This window comes from Peromyscus californicus, unplaced genomic scaffold (assembly GCF_007827085.1).
Source record: "Peromyscus californicus insignis strain IS unplaced genomic scaffold, ASM782708v3 Scaffold_12__1_contigs__length_115047231, whole genome shotgun sequence".
Lineage (NCBI taxonomy): Eukaryota > Metazoa > Chordata > Mammalia > Rodentia > Cricetidae > Peromyscus > Peromyscus californicus.
This window is the reverse complement of record NW_026294413.1, coordinates 58,849,337-58,865,515: the sequence shown is the minus strand read 5'-3', so window position 1 is coordinate 58,865,515 and position 16,179 is coordinate 58,849,337. Positions and strand designations below refer to the sequence as shown.

At 46.7% G+C, this 16,179-nt stretch overlaps 1 protein-coding gene across 5 annotated transcripts in view; it reads left to right on the top strand.

The window, feature by feature from the left end:
• Kif13b (kinesin family member 13B) overlaps positions 1–16,179 on the top strand; it is a 150,538-nt gene that overhangs the window by 104,415 nt on the left and 29,944 nt on the right. For all 5 annotated transcript variants that reach the window (XR_008217023.1, XM_052732955.1, XM_052732954.1 and 2 more), the window contains 10 exons: positions 1,771–1,917; positions 2,482–2,511; positions 4,102–4,201; positions 4,943–5,069; positions 5,742–5,797; positions 8,034–8,155; positions 9,965–10,141; positions 12,766–12,858; positions 15,031–15,183; positions 15,428–15,505. Coding sequence is in view for 4 of the 5 variants with exons in the window: in XM_052732955.1 (XP_052588915.1) it covers positions 1,771–1,917; positions 2,482–2,511; positions 4,102–4,201; positions 4,943–5,069; positions 5,742–5,797; positions 8,034–8,155; positions 9,965–10,141; positions 12,766–12,858; positions 15,031–15,183; positions 15,428–15,505 (1,083 nt within the window). In the remaining variant the exon portion in view is untranslated. The remainder of the gene's footprint in view (positions 1–1,770; positions 1,918–2,481; positions 2,512–4,101; positions 4,202–4,942; positions 5,070–5,741; positions 5,798–8,033; positions 8,156–9,964; positions 10,142–12,765; positions 12,859–15,030; positions 15,184–15,427; positions 15,506–16,179) is intronic.

The window sequence follows — 16,179 nt, the reverse complement described above, 5'->3', positions numbered from 1 at the left end:
CCCTGCTTTCATGTAACATGTATTCCAGAGAGTGGAAAATCTCAGTATAATTGCCACAGATAATTTGGAAATACTCTTTGTACCACACTTTACGTTATTCTAAAATAGTAGGCTATTCTCTAGAGTTTCTATACTTCAAACACAACAGTAGGGGGCTGGAGAGATGTCTCAGTGATAAGAATACTTTCTGTTCTGCCCATGGACTCAAGTTTGGTTCCCAGCACTCAGGTCGCATGGCTCTCAATCACCTGTACTTCCAGCCCTAGGAGATCTGAGACCCTTAAAAGTCACATGGCATATATTCACAAACACACACACGTACATAAAATTTTTAAGAATCTTTAAAAACCTGTATTATTAGAACTGCTCTAGAGATGAATGTTAAAAGTATTCAAAGAAAACCATGAGAAAAGGTTGAAGGAAAGAGAATGTTTGCTTAAATATTTAAATTTCTAATTGTTCTAGAAGGTAGAAGCAAATGAGTTTTCTCAGATGCATTCATAATAAGTGAGAGACTTGAGCCAAAGGAGAGGCTCTTCAGCCACAGTGCTGTGCAGAGACACAGTGCTGTGGAAACAGCACTGTGCTGGGGGGACACAGCTGAATTCTTTTTTGGGGGAGGGGCAGGGGGAGGGGTTTTGAGACAGGGTTTCTCTGTGTAGCCTTGGCTGTCCTGGAACTTGCTCTGTAGAACAGACTGGTCTCGAACTCACAGAGATCTGCCTGCCTCTGCTTGAGTGCTGGGATTAAAGGCGTGCGCCACTACCGCCTCGAAATTCTTACCTTTAAAACCGGACTGAATGCTGACTTTGGGATCCTGCACTTTAACGTAGGCCGTAAGTGTCCCTCTGCAGTTGTCAGGATTGTGCATTTAATGGAGATCCGCTGCTTTGTTCTTGACCATCCTTCCAGATTTCCTATCCATATGCTTGATTGCTGAATTCTGTGGCAAATGTTACTCAGTTTGAAGTTACTTAGCCCTAGAGCAAGCTTGACCAGTTTAAATTCCTATCCCACAGAGTTGATATACCTGTTTCATAAATTTTGGCTCTTTTGGAAATAATTTCTAGCTTAGCAGGTGGAAATGGAGGCTCTCATAGTTACCTTATCAGAAAGTTGGTCTTTTTCTTTTTTAGTCAAGGCCTCCCTATGGAGCCCCAGAACGCTGAATAGACTATGCTGCCCTGGAACTCTCTGTAGCCCAGGATAGCTTAGAACTCTATGCTTCCCAGGCTAACCCTGAACTCACGGAGATTTCTGTGCCCATCTCCTGAGTGCTAAAGTTACAGTGTGCACCACCACGCCTGGTTCAGTTGAACACTTTTTATTAGACACTGTTTACATTTCATTTGCTTGTGAGTTTTCATTTACTTGTGTGTTCTGTCACATGCCAGCATTTGGCAGGTGAGCTAGGAGGATTGCCTTGAATTCAGGGGTAGGCCAGGGTACATACGTAGTGAGTACTATACCTGCCAGAGCTACAGAGCAAGCCCCTAGCTTTCATTAAACAAAACACACAAGTTTTCTTCTAGTTTCTTATTATTTGGGAATTATAAAAATTATGTTCATTTGGTCCTCTGTCTGCTTGAAGGAAAATACATTTTCCTGAGGAGGTTTGAATTTGTGCTTTAGTATTTAACAGTTATGAGGACCGTCTCACAAACCAACTGCATTTCTTTTATCAGGCTGTAGGGGTCTCTCTAAACCAGAGTTTTGAAAGTCAAGAAACTGATATTTTTGTGTGTGTTCCCGAATCTCTCTGTGCTGCAGGGGCAGTCCCGGCGAGTTCAGGTCGAAGTGAAGTCTGTGCAGGAGTCAGGGACCTTACCACTGATGGAAGAGTGCATAGTGTCGGTTGGCATCGGGTGTGTCAAAGTTCGACCACTCAGGTCCCCCAAGACCCACGAGGCCTCCCATGTAAGTTTCTGTGCCTGTTTTGGAAAGACAGCAGCAGACCAGAGTCTTTTGAGACATTGCTGCCCCAACCCTCTCTCTGCTATTAGTGTCTCCTTCAGGGCACTGCCTTAACAAGAGGCCTTTGCACCAGGCTGGTACTGTGTGTTGTCCTGGTGTGTGGTGAACTGAGAGTTAAAACCTCTCAGCCTGGCAAACCACCAAGCTAACAGTGATTAACTTCCTCCTGTGGCCCACCCCTGTATAGAACCCCCCACTGGCTGGTAAAGACTCTTTGCCAGCAGGTGTTTGATTTCCCCTGGTGTTGGGGGTTGTAAGCCCAGCAGGGAGAGCATTGTGCTGACTTGGAAAAGGTCAGGGGAGCCTCTTCACTTTCCTCCACAAGCTCCTCGTCTTCCCAGCTTCCTGACAATGGAGGGCTGGAGTGAGGCTGGGTGGGCGGCCACGGTGTGATGTATCAACTAAACAAGAAGATGGGAACTGTGGGAGAAGCTTGTGCTTGTGTGTGGAGCCTGATTTGTGGTGAATTATTGTTTTGGTTCTACATAATACACTGTTTTCTTTTAGGAGGAAGAGGAGGACATGGACAGCTACCAGGTAATTGAGCACCTGTTGGCCTTATCAAATCAGCTTGATTCAAGTGCTTAATTACACAGGCCAGGATCTCTTCGCACTGCTACTTGATAATTAAACAATTCTGCTTTTCCCGAAAGTCAAACAAAGTATGGCATGCTGGGTATCATGGAGCGGGGTTGGAGAGCTAGGAAATCCTTTCCTAGTCAGGGCCTCTGCATTGGACTGTTTTACAACCACCTCCCAGATACCTTACCCGGGCTCACCTTGAACTGAGTCACCCACGGTTCAGGGGGGAGGGGGGAACACATATGTGTGTGAAGCCAGGTCATCCTGAATGCCCACTTCCTTGACTTGTCCGTTAGTTTTGGGGGGTTTTGTTTCTCCTGTCTTTTCTTTTCCTAATGTGCCAGATTTTGTTTATGTCTGTGAAGTTGCATCTTGTTAGTCATCATTTAAGACTGCCCGGGCTCTTTGGAGCCTGATTATGTCATCCGCTGTAGTCACTCTCCTGGCTTTGCATCATCCTAATTTGATAGAAACGTCTGCCTTCCTATAAGTCACTGATAAAAAAAAAGAAAACAAAAACACCTCATCCTTCAGCTGGGGTTGAACTCATGGTACCGCCATGGAGTCTTCTTTTCAATAGACATCACCCCATTTGTCACTGCTCTCTGGATGTGGTACTTGAGTCCTGTGGTGCCACTTAGAGAAGATGCATAGCATGTTTCTCCAGCTTGTCCACAGGAATGTCATAGGCTATTTGGTTAAGTGCCCTGGTGAAATCCAGATACTCTACATCTGCAGCATTCCTCTGAACCACCCAGCCCCCTAACCGTGTTACTGAAGGAAATGAGGTCAGGTTGGCATGCTGACAGGTGTTGACTGGTGGAGTTCAGGCTGTTGATAACGACCCCTGTCCTCTCGCCCACCACTTCCTCCCAAATACACAGACTCAAGGAGGAGAAGCACTTACGTGCTGTCATCCTGGGGAGGCTAGTGTGATACAATAGGAGGCAGTGGCTGGAGACTAGAAGGATTCTTCCTGTGGTTCTGTGGAGTAGAAGTTTGGGGCTTGCTAAGTACAATTTGTGAGTCTTGTCCAGCAAGGCAACCTCATAGAAGATGTTGTTTCTCATCAAGTACAAAGAGAAGCAGTTCTTCAGGGCCTGTCTACTCTAGAGTACCCGAATGCTGTCTGTTCTGGGAGTTCTGATCTGAGTTGTAGATAGAGTCGCTGTTGGTGCTACATGTTGGGCTGGCACACAGCACAGTTGGTAGAGTGCTTGCCTAGCGAACATGAGGTCCTGGACTCACCTTCCATTACCCTGCTGATGCTGGCCATGGTGACAGAGGCCTGTGATCCCAGCACTCGGAGGTGGGAACAGAGACTTGGGATGTTCAAGGTCATCTTCAGCTATACATAGTGAGTGAGTTCCAGGCCAATCTGGGTTTTATTAGACCTTGTCTTTAAAAAGGAAAAGAAGAAAGAAAGGCAGTTGTTGCATGCTGCTTGTGTATTGGAGTTAAAAGAGTGAGGCAGGTCAGGGAGTGTCTGGTTCGGACGTGTTGCCTGATACTGTATTGAGTTTGGCTCCCCCTGTTTCCTTACAGGATAGGGATTTAGAGAGGCTGCGTAGAAAATGGCTCAATGCATTAACCAAGCGTCAAGAATACTTGGATCAGCAACTGCAGAAGCTCGTCAGTAAACGTGGTAGGAAGAACAAGTTGGACATTTCCCTCCCCGTGGCAGAGCAGCCAGGGCATCTTGTCGATGGCTCTCTTGTAGCCAGCTGATGGCCCAATGAATATGGTAGTGAGGGTGGATGCCTGTTCTTGGCTTGGGGCATAGCCTTTATTTGGTTGAAATGATATTTTTTTTGTAGTTCCATTTGGAGATGGGGCACAGACATACGTATAGACAAAACATCCATACACATTGAAAAGTGACTGGGAGAGAGGTGCTGATATTTCTTGTTGGAGGTCCTGGGAGCTTGGAAGCTGAGGCAGACTATCAGACCCTGTACCAGAGGTCTGTGAACTGTAAAAAGCCTCTGTAAATTCCCATTGACCTCAGGAGATCATGTTCACTCAAAGACAATATGGAAACAGGCTGGAGGAATGGCTTAGTGGTTAAGAACACTTACTGCTCTTGCAGAGGACCTGGGTTCAGTCTCAGCTCCCACCTGATAGCAGTTCACAACCGTTTGTAACTCATGTTCCAGGGGTATGATGCCCTCTTTGGTCCTCTGGGGGTTCCTGCATGCACAAGGTGCACACATACTCACAGTCTCTCCCTCCCCCTTAAACACACACACACACACACACACACACACACACACACACACACACACACATAGTAAACAAACAAATAAATAAATAAAATCTAGTAAATCTATGAAATATGTGGGGACAGCAGGCAGGATTGCTAGACCTAACCCTGACTCCCTTCTAGACAAAACTGAGGATGATGCCGACCGAGAGGCACAGCTCCTGGAGATGCGGCTAACTCTCACAGAGGAGAGAAATGCAGTGATGGTGCCCTCTGCTGGCAGTGGCATTCCAGGGGCACCAGCAGAATGGTAAGGTCCTACAGTGTGTCGTCTGAAACCCCCAGGGGCGACCAGGTACCTCCTTTTTTTTTTTTGGCAGTGCTGCATTTAATGGATGGTTCATCATGGTGTGTGAGAACAGAGCTATTTGTATTGAAGGACTGTTAAATTATTTTCATGAGTTGGATATGACTATGGCCTGAAACTGTTTTATTAAATAATATTGTTATTAGCCAAGATAATTAGGATTTCTGAGAACTTAAATCAATATTTAGTACCACTGCACTTAGCATTAAAAAATAGTTAATATGTTAATTACTTGAATCATTCATTCCCTTAAAAGAATGTTAGGTCATAAGAAAACTGCATCTCAACCAGTTTTTGGTTTAGGTGCTTAAGCTATGCTGTCAGCAAATGTTCTCTGACACTTGACAGAAATTAAAAATAGCAAGGTAAGCTACAAGGAGCCCTTCAGTATGTCATTTGGCAAGGAAGAAAGCTCTAAACAGGCTGATGGTGAGCTGGTGGGTGGGCCTATAACAGTGAGCTCCCATGTCCCAGCATAGGAGGCAGCTCGTACAGTCAACCATGAACCTTGTTACACCAACTTAGAGTGAGATAAGTGGCCAGGCCATTGTCACCTGAGTGACATGAGTCTTTTGTGTCTCGGATACTGGATATAACCTGTCCTTCCTGATTTAGGACCCCAGTGCCTGGAATGGAGACCCACATTCCTGTCATATTCCTGGACTTAAACGGTAAGTTCGAGGTGGTTCCTGGAGGCTTACCGTGATGAAGTGGTGACAGACAGGGTGACACTTTGTGGATCTAGCCACTGTGTTGTGGGTTTGTAGTGACCCTGATGTGAGGACCAGCGCTCTGGGTTCCATAGTCCATGTTGGACAGAGACTAGTTGTGTGAAGTCAATCTCAATATCGCTCTTGCTGTGGTGAGCTCTCTCTTTCTCCCTCCATCTCTCCTTCTTTCCCTCCCTCTCTCCGTCCTCTTCCTCTCTCCCTCTGTCCATTTCATTCCATTTCCGTCCCTAGAGCTGGGGATTGAATCTGGGGCCTCACACATGCTAGACAAGTGTGCTCCCACTGAGCTCCAGCCCAGCATAGCAGCAATGGCAGTGATGGACGCATCTCCATGTTGCAGCCTTGCTTCTGTGAGAATGCCTTGTTTCCCACCAATTTAGGATGCTTTTCTATACTGAAAATATGTTCTGACTTCAGTGCTCAGAAGAAAACTTCCGTCAGGAAGAGACCAGCAACTAGAGATCCTATGTTTCCTTAGCATTATTTAATGAATTTCTCAGCTTTTCTGTGAGTTCCTGTGAACTTAACCCTGCTTGCTTATTTTCCTTTTTACATAACTGTTCTACCCCAGCCCCCACACACCCTTCCCACTGGTCTCTGTCTATAGGAGGGAAAATAGAAAATGCAAAGGTAGGTTAGGGAGCTAAAAATAAGAAGTCAGCAGTTAAGCTCCATGAAACACCTGCAGAAGTGTGTATTAACACGAACTTCCCTAAATAGAAAAGCCTGGGTGTCCTCAGTGGTCCCTTCACTGCGTGGACGTGTGCTAGGATGCCTGAGGGACCCAGCATCCTGTGCCTGAGCTCACACATGCACAGGTTGGAGAGACACGGGACATTCACAGCACCTGTCCATCTGTGGGGTGGGAGCTGTTTGAGAGCTGTCACAGGAGACTGTTTACCTTGAGCTCTTGAGCCTGGAGGCTGAGGTGGGCTCTGGCCTGCTCTTACGTTGGGCTTCGTATGTAGGCAGCTGAAGAAGCTTTAAGAGATTGGGAAGGATTGAAGTTTAGGAAAACACACAAAACAGCTTTTTTTTTTTTTAGCATATGAAATAATGAATTTTATCATGACATTCTCATATGTACATACATTATGCTTTGCTCATATGTACCCTCTCACGTTATTCTCCTGTCCTTTCTCCTTCCCTTCCATGGGTCCCTTCCTTCCACCAAGTCATTCTCCTGCTTTCCTGTCACATGGGTAGGTAGGACAGATAGATGATAGCTGGATGATGGATGGATGGATGGATGGATGGATGGATGGGTGGGTGGATAGGTAGGTAGGTAGATAGATAGATAGATAGATAGATAGATAGATAGATAGATAAATCGATCTAGATCTGCGTATGAGCGAAAAGGCAGTATTTGTGTTTTTCTCCCTCCCTCTTTCCCCCCATCTTCCTCCTCCTCTTTAGACAACTCCCTGCCTCCCTTGTAGTTCCCCTTTTACTTTTATACTCTGTGGGGGAAAAATACATGACTTGGATGTTTGGATTCTTTCACTTAACATGGTGATCTCTGGTTCCATCCATTTTCTTGCAGTGAATAATGTCATTCTTCTTTATGGCTGAATGAAAGTCCATTGTGTAGATGTACCACATTAGCCTGGGAGTCTGAAGCGATGGTCAGAACTTTGTTCAGCACTCCACATTAGTGGTCCACACAAGTGCACTTTCTTTGCTGTGTAGGCACGAGCTTTGGTAGATGGGGCACTGGGAAGCCAGGCTCGGGACCGAGTGACCACAGGGCCCTGTGCACTTGCCAGGTCCATTAGCCAGTCTGTGCTTTTGTTAGGCTTAACTGTCAGGAATTGCTCTCGCTTTCTTCTTCTTCCTTAAGTGCACTAAAGGGTGGGGAAATTGGGCTGTGATCCCATCATTACCATTTATGAGCTGACCTCTAGAACCCTCTTGGGTATCTTGGCTTCCCTTGCCTTCCATGTAAAATATGACACATGGGGAGCAGCTTGGGTAATTTCTCGAAGCACTTTCTGGCTCTTGGATCTGTGAACTATTAAATGGTTATCATCAGTGTTATTGGAGACTGCAGTGCAGAAAGCAAGTGAAGTTTGAAGCAGAAGAATTTTAATAATAAGCACGTTGGTTCAGCTAGCCAGGGCGGGAGGAGGGGTGTCTTTGAAAACGATCTGGTGTTGAGTGAAAGCCCTGCTTTCAGCGGATGATTTCAGCTCTCAGGATAATCTCGATGACCCAGAAGCCGGATGGGATGCTACCCTGACTGGGGAAGAGGAGGAGGAGTTCTTTGAGCTGCAGATTGTGAAACAGCAAGATGGGGAGGTAAGTCAGCATACCCTGGAGAAGCAGATAAGGAGCTCCCAGTCCTGCCAGGAGCCTTTGATGTCAGTGAGATAGTGGCCTCCACAGAATAAGCGAAAATTCTCTATTAGTAGTTAGAGTGAAGCTTGAACCTCACACCCCACTCCATCTACCTTCTCCCTTCCGTTCTTGGTGAGGGACCCATGTCCGTGTGGACAGCATCCACTGGCTTCTGCCCTGTTTCTGCCCTGAGAGGAGGGAGGAGGTTGTTGATTCCACTGAAGTATAGGGAGCTACAGGCTGGAAGGACATGGATTGGTATCTGTTCTGCAGTTCTTTCGTAAGAACTTTCATTACAGGACCTCACTATGTAGCCCTGGCTGGCCTGGAACTGGCTAGGTAGAGCAGACTGGCTTTAAACTCAAAGAGATCTACTGCCTCTGCCTCCCAAGTGCTGGGGTTAAAGGTATGGAACACCATGCCTGACCTAAAACCTCTTTAAAGAGGAGAAAAAGGAAGCCAGGCCTGGTGGTACACACCTGTGGTGCTAGCATTTGGGAGACTGAGGTATGAGGATCATGAGTTCAAACCCAGTGTGAGCTATGAGTGAGACCATGTCTCAGCATAAAAAGAACAAAAGAATAAATGAAGGCAGTGAGGCAGAATTGTTGAATGATTGGATCTCATGGTTGAATCTGTGTGACGGGCACAATCCTGAGGGGTAATTCCCTGGTTTTGAATATGCTTGACAAATGGTACCAGCAGTAGAGTATCTAAGGAACTCCTCATCCTGCGAGTGACAGTCCAGCGCAGCCATCCTGCCGACATGCCTTTGGACATTAGTCCGGTTCCCCTCGATCACACTATGCCTTTCCTTAGTCCTGAACCTGCTTGGGTCAGGTGTGATGTGACAGGCTTGGCAACACTCCCTGTTGACGTAGACTATGGGGCCATGACGTTGCTGCAGTTTGTAATCCTGGACTGAGAACAGGGACAAATCCAAACAGGATAGCATCCTGTCCATTTCCTAGGTGTGACACTTACCTGCAATGTACTTGAAAGTGATTGGGTTGTGGGCTAAACAGACACATGGTCTCAGTGAGTGAAGATCGAGGAACAGTACACAAAGTCCACAGTACTGAAAAATTTCAATCTTTCTTGATGTTTAATCATGTTAAAAAACATAATTTAATAGCAAACAGGCTAATAAGGTACTATTTTAGTTACTGTTCTGTTGTTGTGAAAGAGATTGCCCAAAGCAGCTTGTAAGAGAAAATGCTTAATTGAGGGTTTGCTTACAGTTTTAGAGGGTTAGTCCATCATCATCATCATGGTGGGGCGTGTGGCAGCAGATAGGCAGGCAGACAGATAGACAGACAGGCATGACACTGGAGCAGTAGCTGAGAGCTTACATCCTGATGGGGTGGGGAGAGAGAGGGGGGAGAGGAGAAAAAGGAGGGGGAGAGAGGGGAGGAGAAAGGGGGAGGGAGAGAAGGAGAAGAGGGGAGAGAGAGAGACTGGGCCTGGTCTAGACTTTGGAAACTTCAAGGCCCACCTCTAGTGACACACCTCCAACAAGGCCACACCTCCTGATCCTTCCTTAGCAGTCCACCAACTGGGAACCAGGCATTCAGATATATGAGCCTAGGTACCAACACAGGTACCATGCCCAGTACTTTGTAGCCTCACATGGCAGCAGCCACACGCTCACATTCTGACAAGTCTTCAGGGCAGTTATCAAAAGAGAACCTTTACCCAAGCTACATGGTATTCTTAAGAGGTGTGTGGCCTTGGCGAGGCAAGTGAAGTCTGTCCCTGCCTCCTCTACAGGCAAAGGCGGAGGCCTCCTGGGACTCCGCAGTGCACAGCTGTCCTCAGCTCAGTAAAGGCACTCCTGCTGATGAGCGAGTGTTCCTCATCCTGCGAGTGACCGTCCAGCTCAGCCATCCTGCCGACATGCAGCTGGTCCTACGCAAGAGGATTTGTGTCCATGTTCACGGGCGCCAGGTGAGGCTTCAGCCCTGGTGGGAGAGATGAGTGACCACAGGCTGACTGTGTCACTGACACTAGGAACTCTCCAGACATGGTCTATGGAGCTCTGAGCCTACCTCTCTCAGGTCCCTGCTCTCATTCACCATGCTGTCAGTCTCTAAACACACACGGTTTCTCACAGGACTCAGGGTAATTTATAAGGGAGCCCTGTCATGGGGAAGTTCGGGGACTTTGTTGTTGCGGGTTCTTCTGGATCAAGCAACTGGAGGAAGTTCCCTGGTGGGTCAGTTGTGTGCTCATCTGGGAGTGCTGACTCCTCTCTTCCCAGAAGTCTTTGATTCCCAGTTTGACTTTGGTTGTAAAACATTGAATAGGAAACAGTCTGGGTCGTTATGTTTTTATTTTTATTATTATTATTTTAAATAGATCTATATTTTTGATTTGTTTGTGAAACAAGGTTTCCCTGTGTAGCCCTGGCTGTCCTGGAACTCCCTTTGTAGACCAGGCTGTCCTCGAACTCTGAGATCCACTGTCTCTGCCTCCTGAGTGCTGGGATTACCACAGCTGCCACCACCACCTGGCTCAGTGTGGATCTTTAAAGAGCCAAAGTCCATTTGCATTCCAGAGTTCTTAAGCAGGCCTCCTTTTATTGTATGGGGTGCTGGGGTGCAGGGTTGGCTAGCATCCTGCAAACAGAGTGATGAGGATAGCCTTGGAGGGGAGGGGAGCTTTGAGCTGGCACTTCATAGAAGCTGGGCAGGCAGCAGAGCAAAGAGGTGGAAAGGGGGGGAGGAACCCTAACGTATAGAAGAGTTTTCTAGAAATGCTCTAAGTAAGATTTAAACCCTGTGTTACTGGATTTGTGAGGATTTGGAAGGTGGGTTCTGGGGCTCCTCGTTCACCCTGTCACCTTTTGGTGGGACATTCTGAACACACAGGCACAGATGGAAATAAATCTTCTCATTTGAAAGAACATAGTCATGGTTGACAGACTCTGAGATATAATCTCCACCCCTAAAAATTAATCTTTAGTTCTAAATGTCACACTGATATCAATCTTTGAAATGAAGACTGGCATAATGCTGTTAAAATCGCAGCTCCTTAGCTCTCTGGTCCAACATCAATAAAATCCAGGTCAGGGGTTAGCTGTAGAGTATTTGCGTGTCTCCAACTCACTCCTGGGTCTCTCTTCTGGGAAGTCTAAAGGGATGGAGAGAGGCCTGCTGCTCTAGGGAGCTTCTTGAAGAGTGAGTTTCCATTTCTAATTCAGCTGTCTTGGCTACCTGACCTGCAGCATTCCCAACAGAGAGGCACAGTAGAGTGACCATGTATTTTGGGGTAGGAGAAATGTGCTCATTTCTTCCCTGTTGGAGTGATTTGGTGGAAGGATTTTAAGCCATGCCACTTCCTTCTCCTTTAGTTCCTTTAAATTGCTTCTTCATAGAACAGTGACAAACACTTGGCAGGGCAGGGCGGTGCCACAGTCAGGCGACAGCACCCTCTACCACCTGTAGGAGCCATGGATGCCTGTACCATGCATCTGTCTCTGTTTGAATGCTACAAGGCATCACCGAGGTCCTAAAGTGATGAAGAAGTGGACGACCTCTTCCATTCCAAGATGCTCTGTCGGGGAGGAGGTGGGTGGCAGGTGTTGGGGGAGGATCAGAGGTCACTTCAGGTGTTCTGAGAGACTCTTATTATTATTATTATTATTATTATTATTGGTTTTTTGAGACAGAGTTTTTCTGTGTAGCCCTGGCTGTCCTGAAACTCACTTTATAGGCCAAGCTGGCCTTGAACTCATAGAAGTCAGCCAACTTCTGCCTCCTCATTTCTGGGATCAAAGGCGTGTGCCACCACTGCCCAGCTGAGAGACTCTTTTAAAAATTAGTTAACGATCACCAAATGGGAACTAAATCATTTTTAGGTAGGATTGTAAAATTACATATTTTTAACACCAACTGGTTTTCTTCTTTCCTTTGGGTTTTGCATGTTTCTGCATCACCTTTTGCCTCCTGCCTATTCACTATTCTCTCTCCTTATCTTTATTCAATTGTATTCCGCCCCAGGGCTGCTCTCTTCAACCTCTGCAGAATGTTCAATCTTCGCAGCATCTCCAAATGAGTCATCTATGCATTAATTCAACAGTTCAATTCCTAACTGTGCAAAGAGCGCAGTCAGCATAAACAATGACCAGGCACTCTTAAATCATCCTTCATAACGATCCTGCTTTGGTCAAGAATTTAATGCCTGAACTTGTCAATATTCATGGTACAAGACGTCTATCGTGCTGGAGGAGGAGAGTATAAGCGCCACCAGTCCTTGCCTCCATCCTTCTTAGAAGGTCATTTTGTCATATCTTCTGTCTTCTGAGTTTGTTCAGATGCCTGGTGGCAGCTTCCAGATCCCAGGTCTGACCTCTCCCTAGTCAGGTGCAGGACCTGAGGCACACTGTAGGTGCCAGTCCATTGGTTCTGTGCTGAAGTGAAGAGCTGTGTTTGGTGCTAGGGCGCTCTCACGCATGTCAGAAGCCGGCTCTTACATTGGCTGTGAGTGAACAGTACCCTTTGTGCCTCTTTGTTACAGTAAACAGCTGGCGAGGGAGGAAATAATGGTCTATATTTTATTTTTTTCTCTAGGGCTTTGCTCAAAGTCTGCTAAAAAAGATGTCTCATCGGAGCTCTATTCCTGGCTGTGGAGTGACCTTTGAAATTGTCTCCAATATCCCAGAGGTAAAGGATTCTATGATGTTTGAACTGGAAATAAACACTTGGAGAGCTAACTCCTTGAAAAGTTACCCACCCAAGAATTTGGGCTGCAGGTGCAGCTCCCCACTGAGCCGTCTCTAGCCAAGAACTCCATTTTGAAAAGCTTCTTATTTTAAAACACAATAGATAGTAGTAATGTTGTGTTAGAGGGCAGAAACAGTCCAGTGTAGGTCTGATGTGGAACCAGAAGAAGGCCAGTTTCTGCCCCTTGCTAGCAAAGTGAGCTTGCATGCTTTACTCTGAATCAGAGAATGATGTCTTCTGGGGAGAGGGTACACAGGTCCCAGAAACCTGGGCCCCCCCACACACACTGTCGGCACTGACTGCCTCCTGCTCTTCACTAGAGTCTGTGGATTGATTCTGTTGAGCTTTGGAATTGTAGGTGATCAACACCTGCTTTAACACAGTCTGAAATGGAGGCAAGCAGCTGCTGGCACCTGGGCTTTGTTTTAGATTTCTTACTGTTACAGGGAGCACACCAGAGGTGACCACTAGACACAGTTTATAGCCAACTTTGTCTGTATTCCAGCCAGCTAGGACCATATCCAGGCATTTGGGGACCTAGGTTTTTGAAGGCAAAAACCACATCTTGATATCTCACTCCACAGCTACTGGGAGCTTCACAGAAGCAAGCAGTTTCATAGGAACTAAGATAAATGGTTAGCTGTGGGGAATTCTGCACACACAGGCGAAGTTAGGTAGGCCATCCTGACCTCAGGTCCCCAGAATTGAGTTGGGACATTTTCCATGAGATTCTCCGTCAAGGAGACCAAATTCTAGTTAAACCTGAAATGGCCTCAGCAAGAGTACAAGATGGAGGAACCTCTGCACTGCCTGCCCTGTCACATTATGTTGCAAAATTCTTGTCTCTTAAAACATCCAATAGTAATTCCTTCTTTCCTGGGTTTTCCAAGTTAGTCTTACATATTAAACATTAACTACTTAAGTATTTAACTTGAAGTGAAGCCTCTTAGACATTTGAAAACTAGGCTGTTGCCAGGTGTGGACATGTCTATAATCCTAGACGTGGGAAGTTGAGGTGGGAGGATCCTGAGTGTGAGGCTGGTCTGGGCTACTTAGTGAGACCCTATGATAAACACGAAGCCCCTTAGCAGCCAAGGACTGAGGTGTAACTCTGACAGTGAGTGCCCTTGTATAGCCTGTGCAGGGTCCTGCATTTAGTCCCCAGCCAGTCAGTCAGCAAGGAAGCTGTGGGCAGCAGCAGAGTGATTATGAAATCTTGGACTCAGGAAAGATTGTTCTGTGCTTCATTCATAAAGGAAAGGAGTGTAGGCAAATCAGCTTATAACTCAGCACCTTGTGTGATAGGATGGTTGGTAACTGGCCAGGCTTTCAGAGGCTGCAAACAATGTTTCCTCATCCCCTCCTGACTCACTCAGTCAGTGGGACAGGGTGGGATTTCACATCTGTTCTCCAGAGCCTTTGGCCACTGCTGCTCCCCAGGGAGGCCTCAAGCAGTGCTGGAAGCTCTGCAATCTGAGTGTCTGTGTCGGGCTGCTCAGCAGCAGCTAGGGCCTTGCCCTGCCCTCTTCCACTCCCTTCTCTAACTGCGTCAGCATCCCACTTGGGTACCAGGGTCATCAGGTCTCCACTTTGTCTAGTGGGCTGATCCAGCTCCCATGAGTCTCAGGGATGCTACCTTCTCACAAAACTGTTGTCTTGGTGGTTGTCTTTCCGATCACCTACAGAATCCTTTCCAATTGGTAATTGGTAGTGAATGTTTGTTTGTGAATGGGAACAACTGCTGTTTGGAATGCTCATGAAAGCTGCTGGTTATCCTGGTACTTAATGATGGTTCATGGCTTCTGTGGAAAGTGCATTTTGAGTTCTAAAAGCAGATGTTAAAATGGAACTTTGGATTCCATTGAATTTTGTCAATTTAGAGCTCTGTGGATATATGTGTGTGTATGTGTGACTGCATGTTTCAGTATGTGTAAGCATGTTTTTGAGTGTTTGTGAGCATGTACATGTGTAGCATGTGTATGTGAAGCATCTGTAATGATGTTTTCAGTATAGTTCTAACATGTGTCTTTCCGTTCTTCTGGATGAAGTGTGCATGTGTGCGCTTGAAACCTCGCTAATACTTTCTTTATCATGCATCGTTCTGTTCTTCAGGATGCCCAGGGAGTGGAGGAGCGAGAGGCACTGGCAAGGATGGCAGCTAATGTGGAAAACCCAGCTTCTGCTGACTCCGAGGCCTATATTGAGAAGTACTTGAGGAGTGTGCTGGCTGTGGAAAACCTCCTGACTTTAGATCGCCTTCGTCAGGTCAGTGGTGGTCAACAGTGCCACGGTGGAGTGCCATCCTGCTTCTGCCCTTGACTTTCTGGAGTTTGGTGGTGTTGCTTCTGAAGTCTGAAGAGTTTACTCTCACATAATCCAGTGATCGCAGTGGGGTTGTTCTCTCTTGTCAAGTCTTGACTGGCATTTAACGAATGGGGAAAACTTTGAAGCCTGTGTTGGCGTGCATCTCTCACATGACCCTCTTCTTGGCCTGTTTTCCAATCCCCAGGAAGTGGCTGTGAAGGAGCAGCTGACAGGGAAGGGGAAGCTGAACCGGAGGAGTATTAGCTCTCCCAGCATGAACAGAGTGAGTCCCTCCTGCGGCGGCCTCTGTAGAGAGGCTAGAGAGGCGCCCTGCAGGCCTCTTGCTTGGATGCCTCTCTCTCTCCTTGCCAGGGAGCTCAGCTGTCTCTGACTTCCCCGTGCTGGTTGAAGTGCCTGTCCCTTCCCTCGTCACATCTCTGCCCCCTCTGCCACTGTTCCTGCCACTGGAGCCAGGACGCTTGCTGGCTTGAGTGCCATGGGCACACGGTGCTCATTTGTCCTCACCACCTGCCCAGCCCATGCTGGGAGGCCACAACTATGTGTGGAGCTAAATACAGCTAGCTGCCTGGCCAGGGCATGGAAGTCATTTTCTGGGCTTTAATTCGTTATTTTTAAGCTAGAAAGTTTGCAGTATGTTTGCAGAGCAGTTGCTTGAAGGCCATTTAGGGTAGAATGGATGTGTAAAACAAGTTACGTGTGTTTCACAACTGTGGCTGAGATTTGGTGATTAAAAGAAAAAGGTATGAGGCTGGAGAGATGGCTCAGAGGTTAAGAGCATTGGATGCTCTTCCAGAGGTCCTGAGTTCAATTCCCAGCAACCACATGATGACTCACAACCATCTGTAGTGAGATCTGATGTCCTCTTCTGGTGTGTAGGCGTACATGCAAATAGAGCATTTATATACATAAAATAAATAAATAAATCTCTAAAAGTAT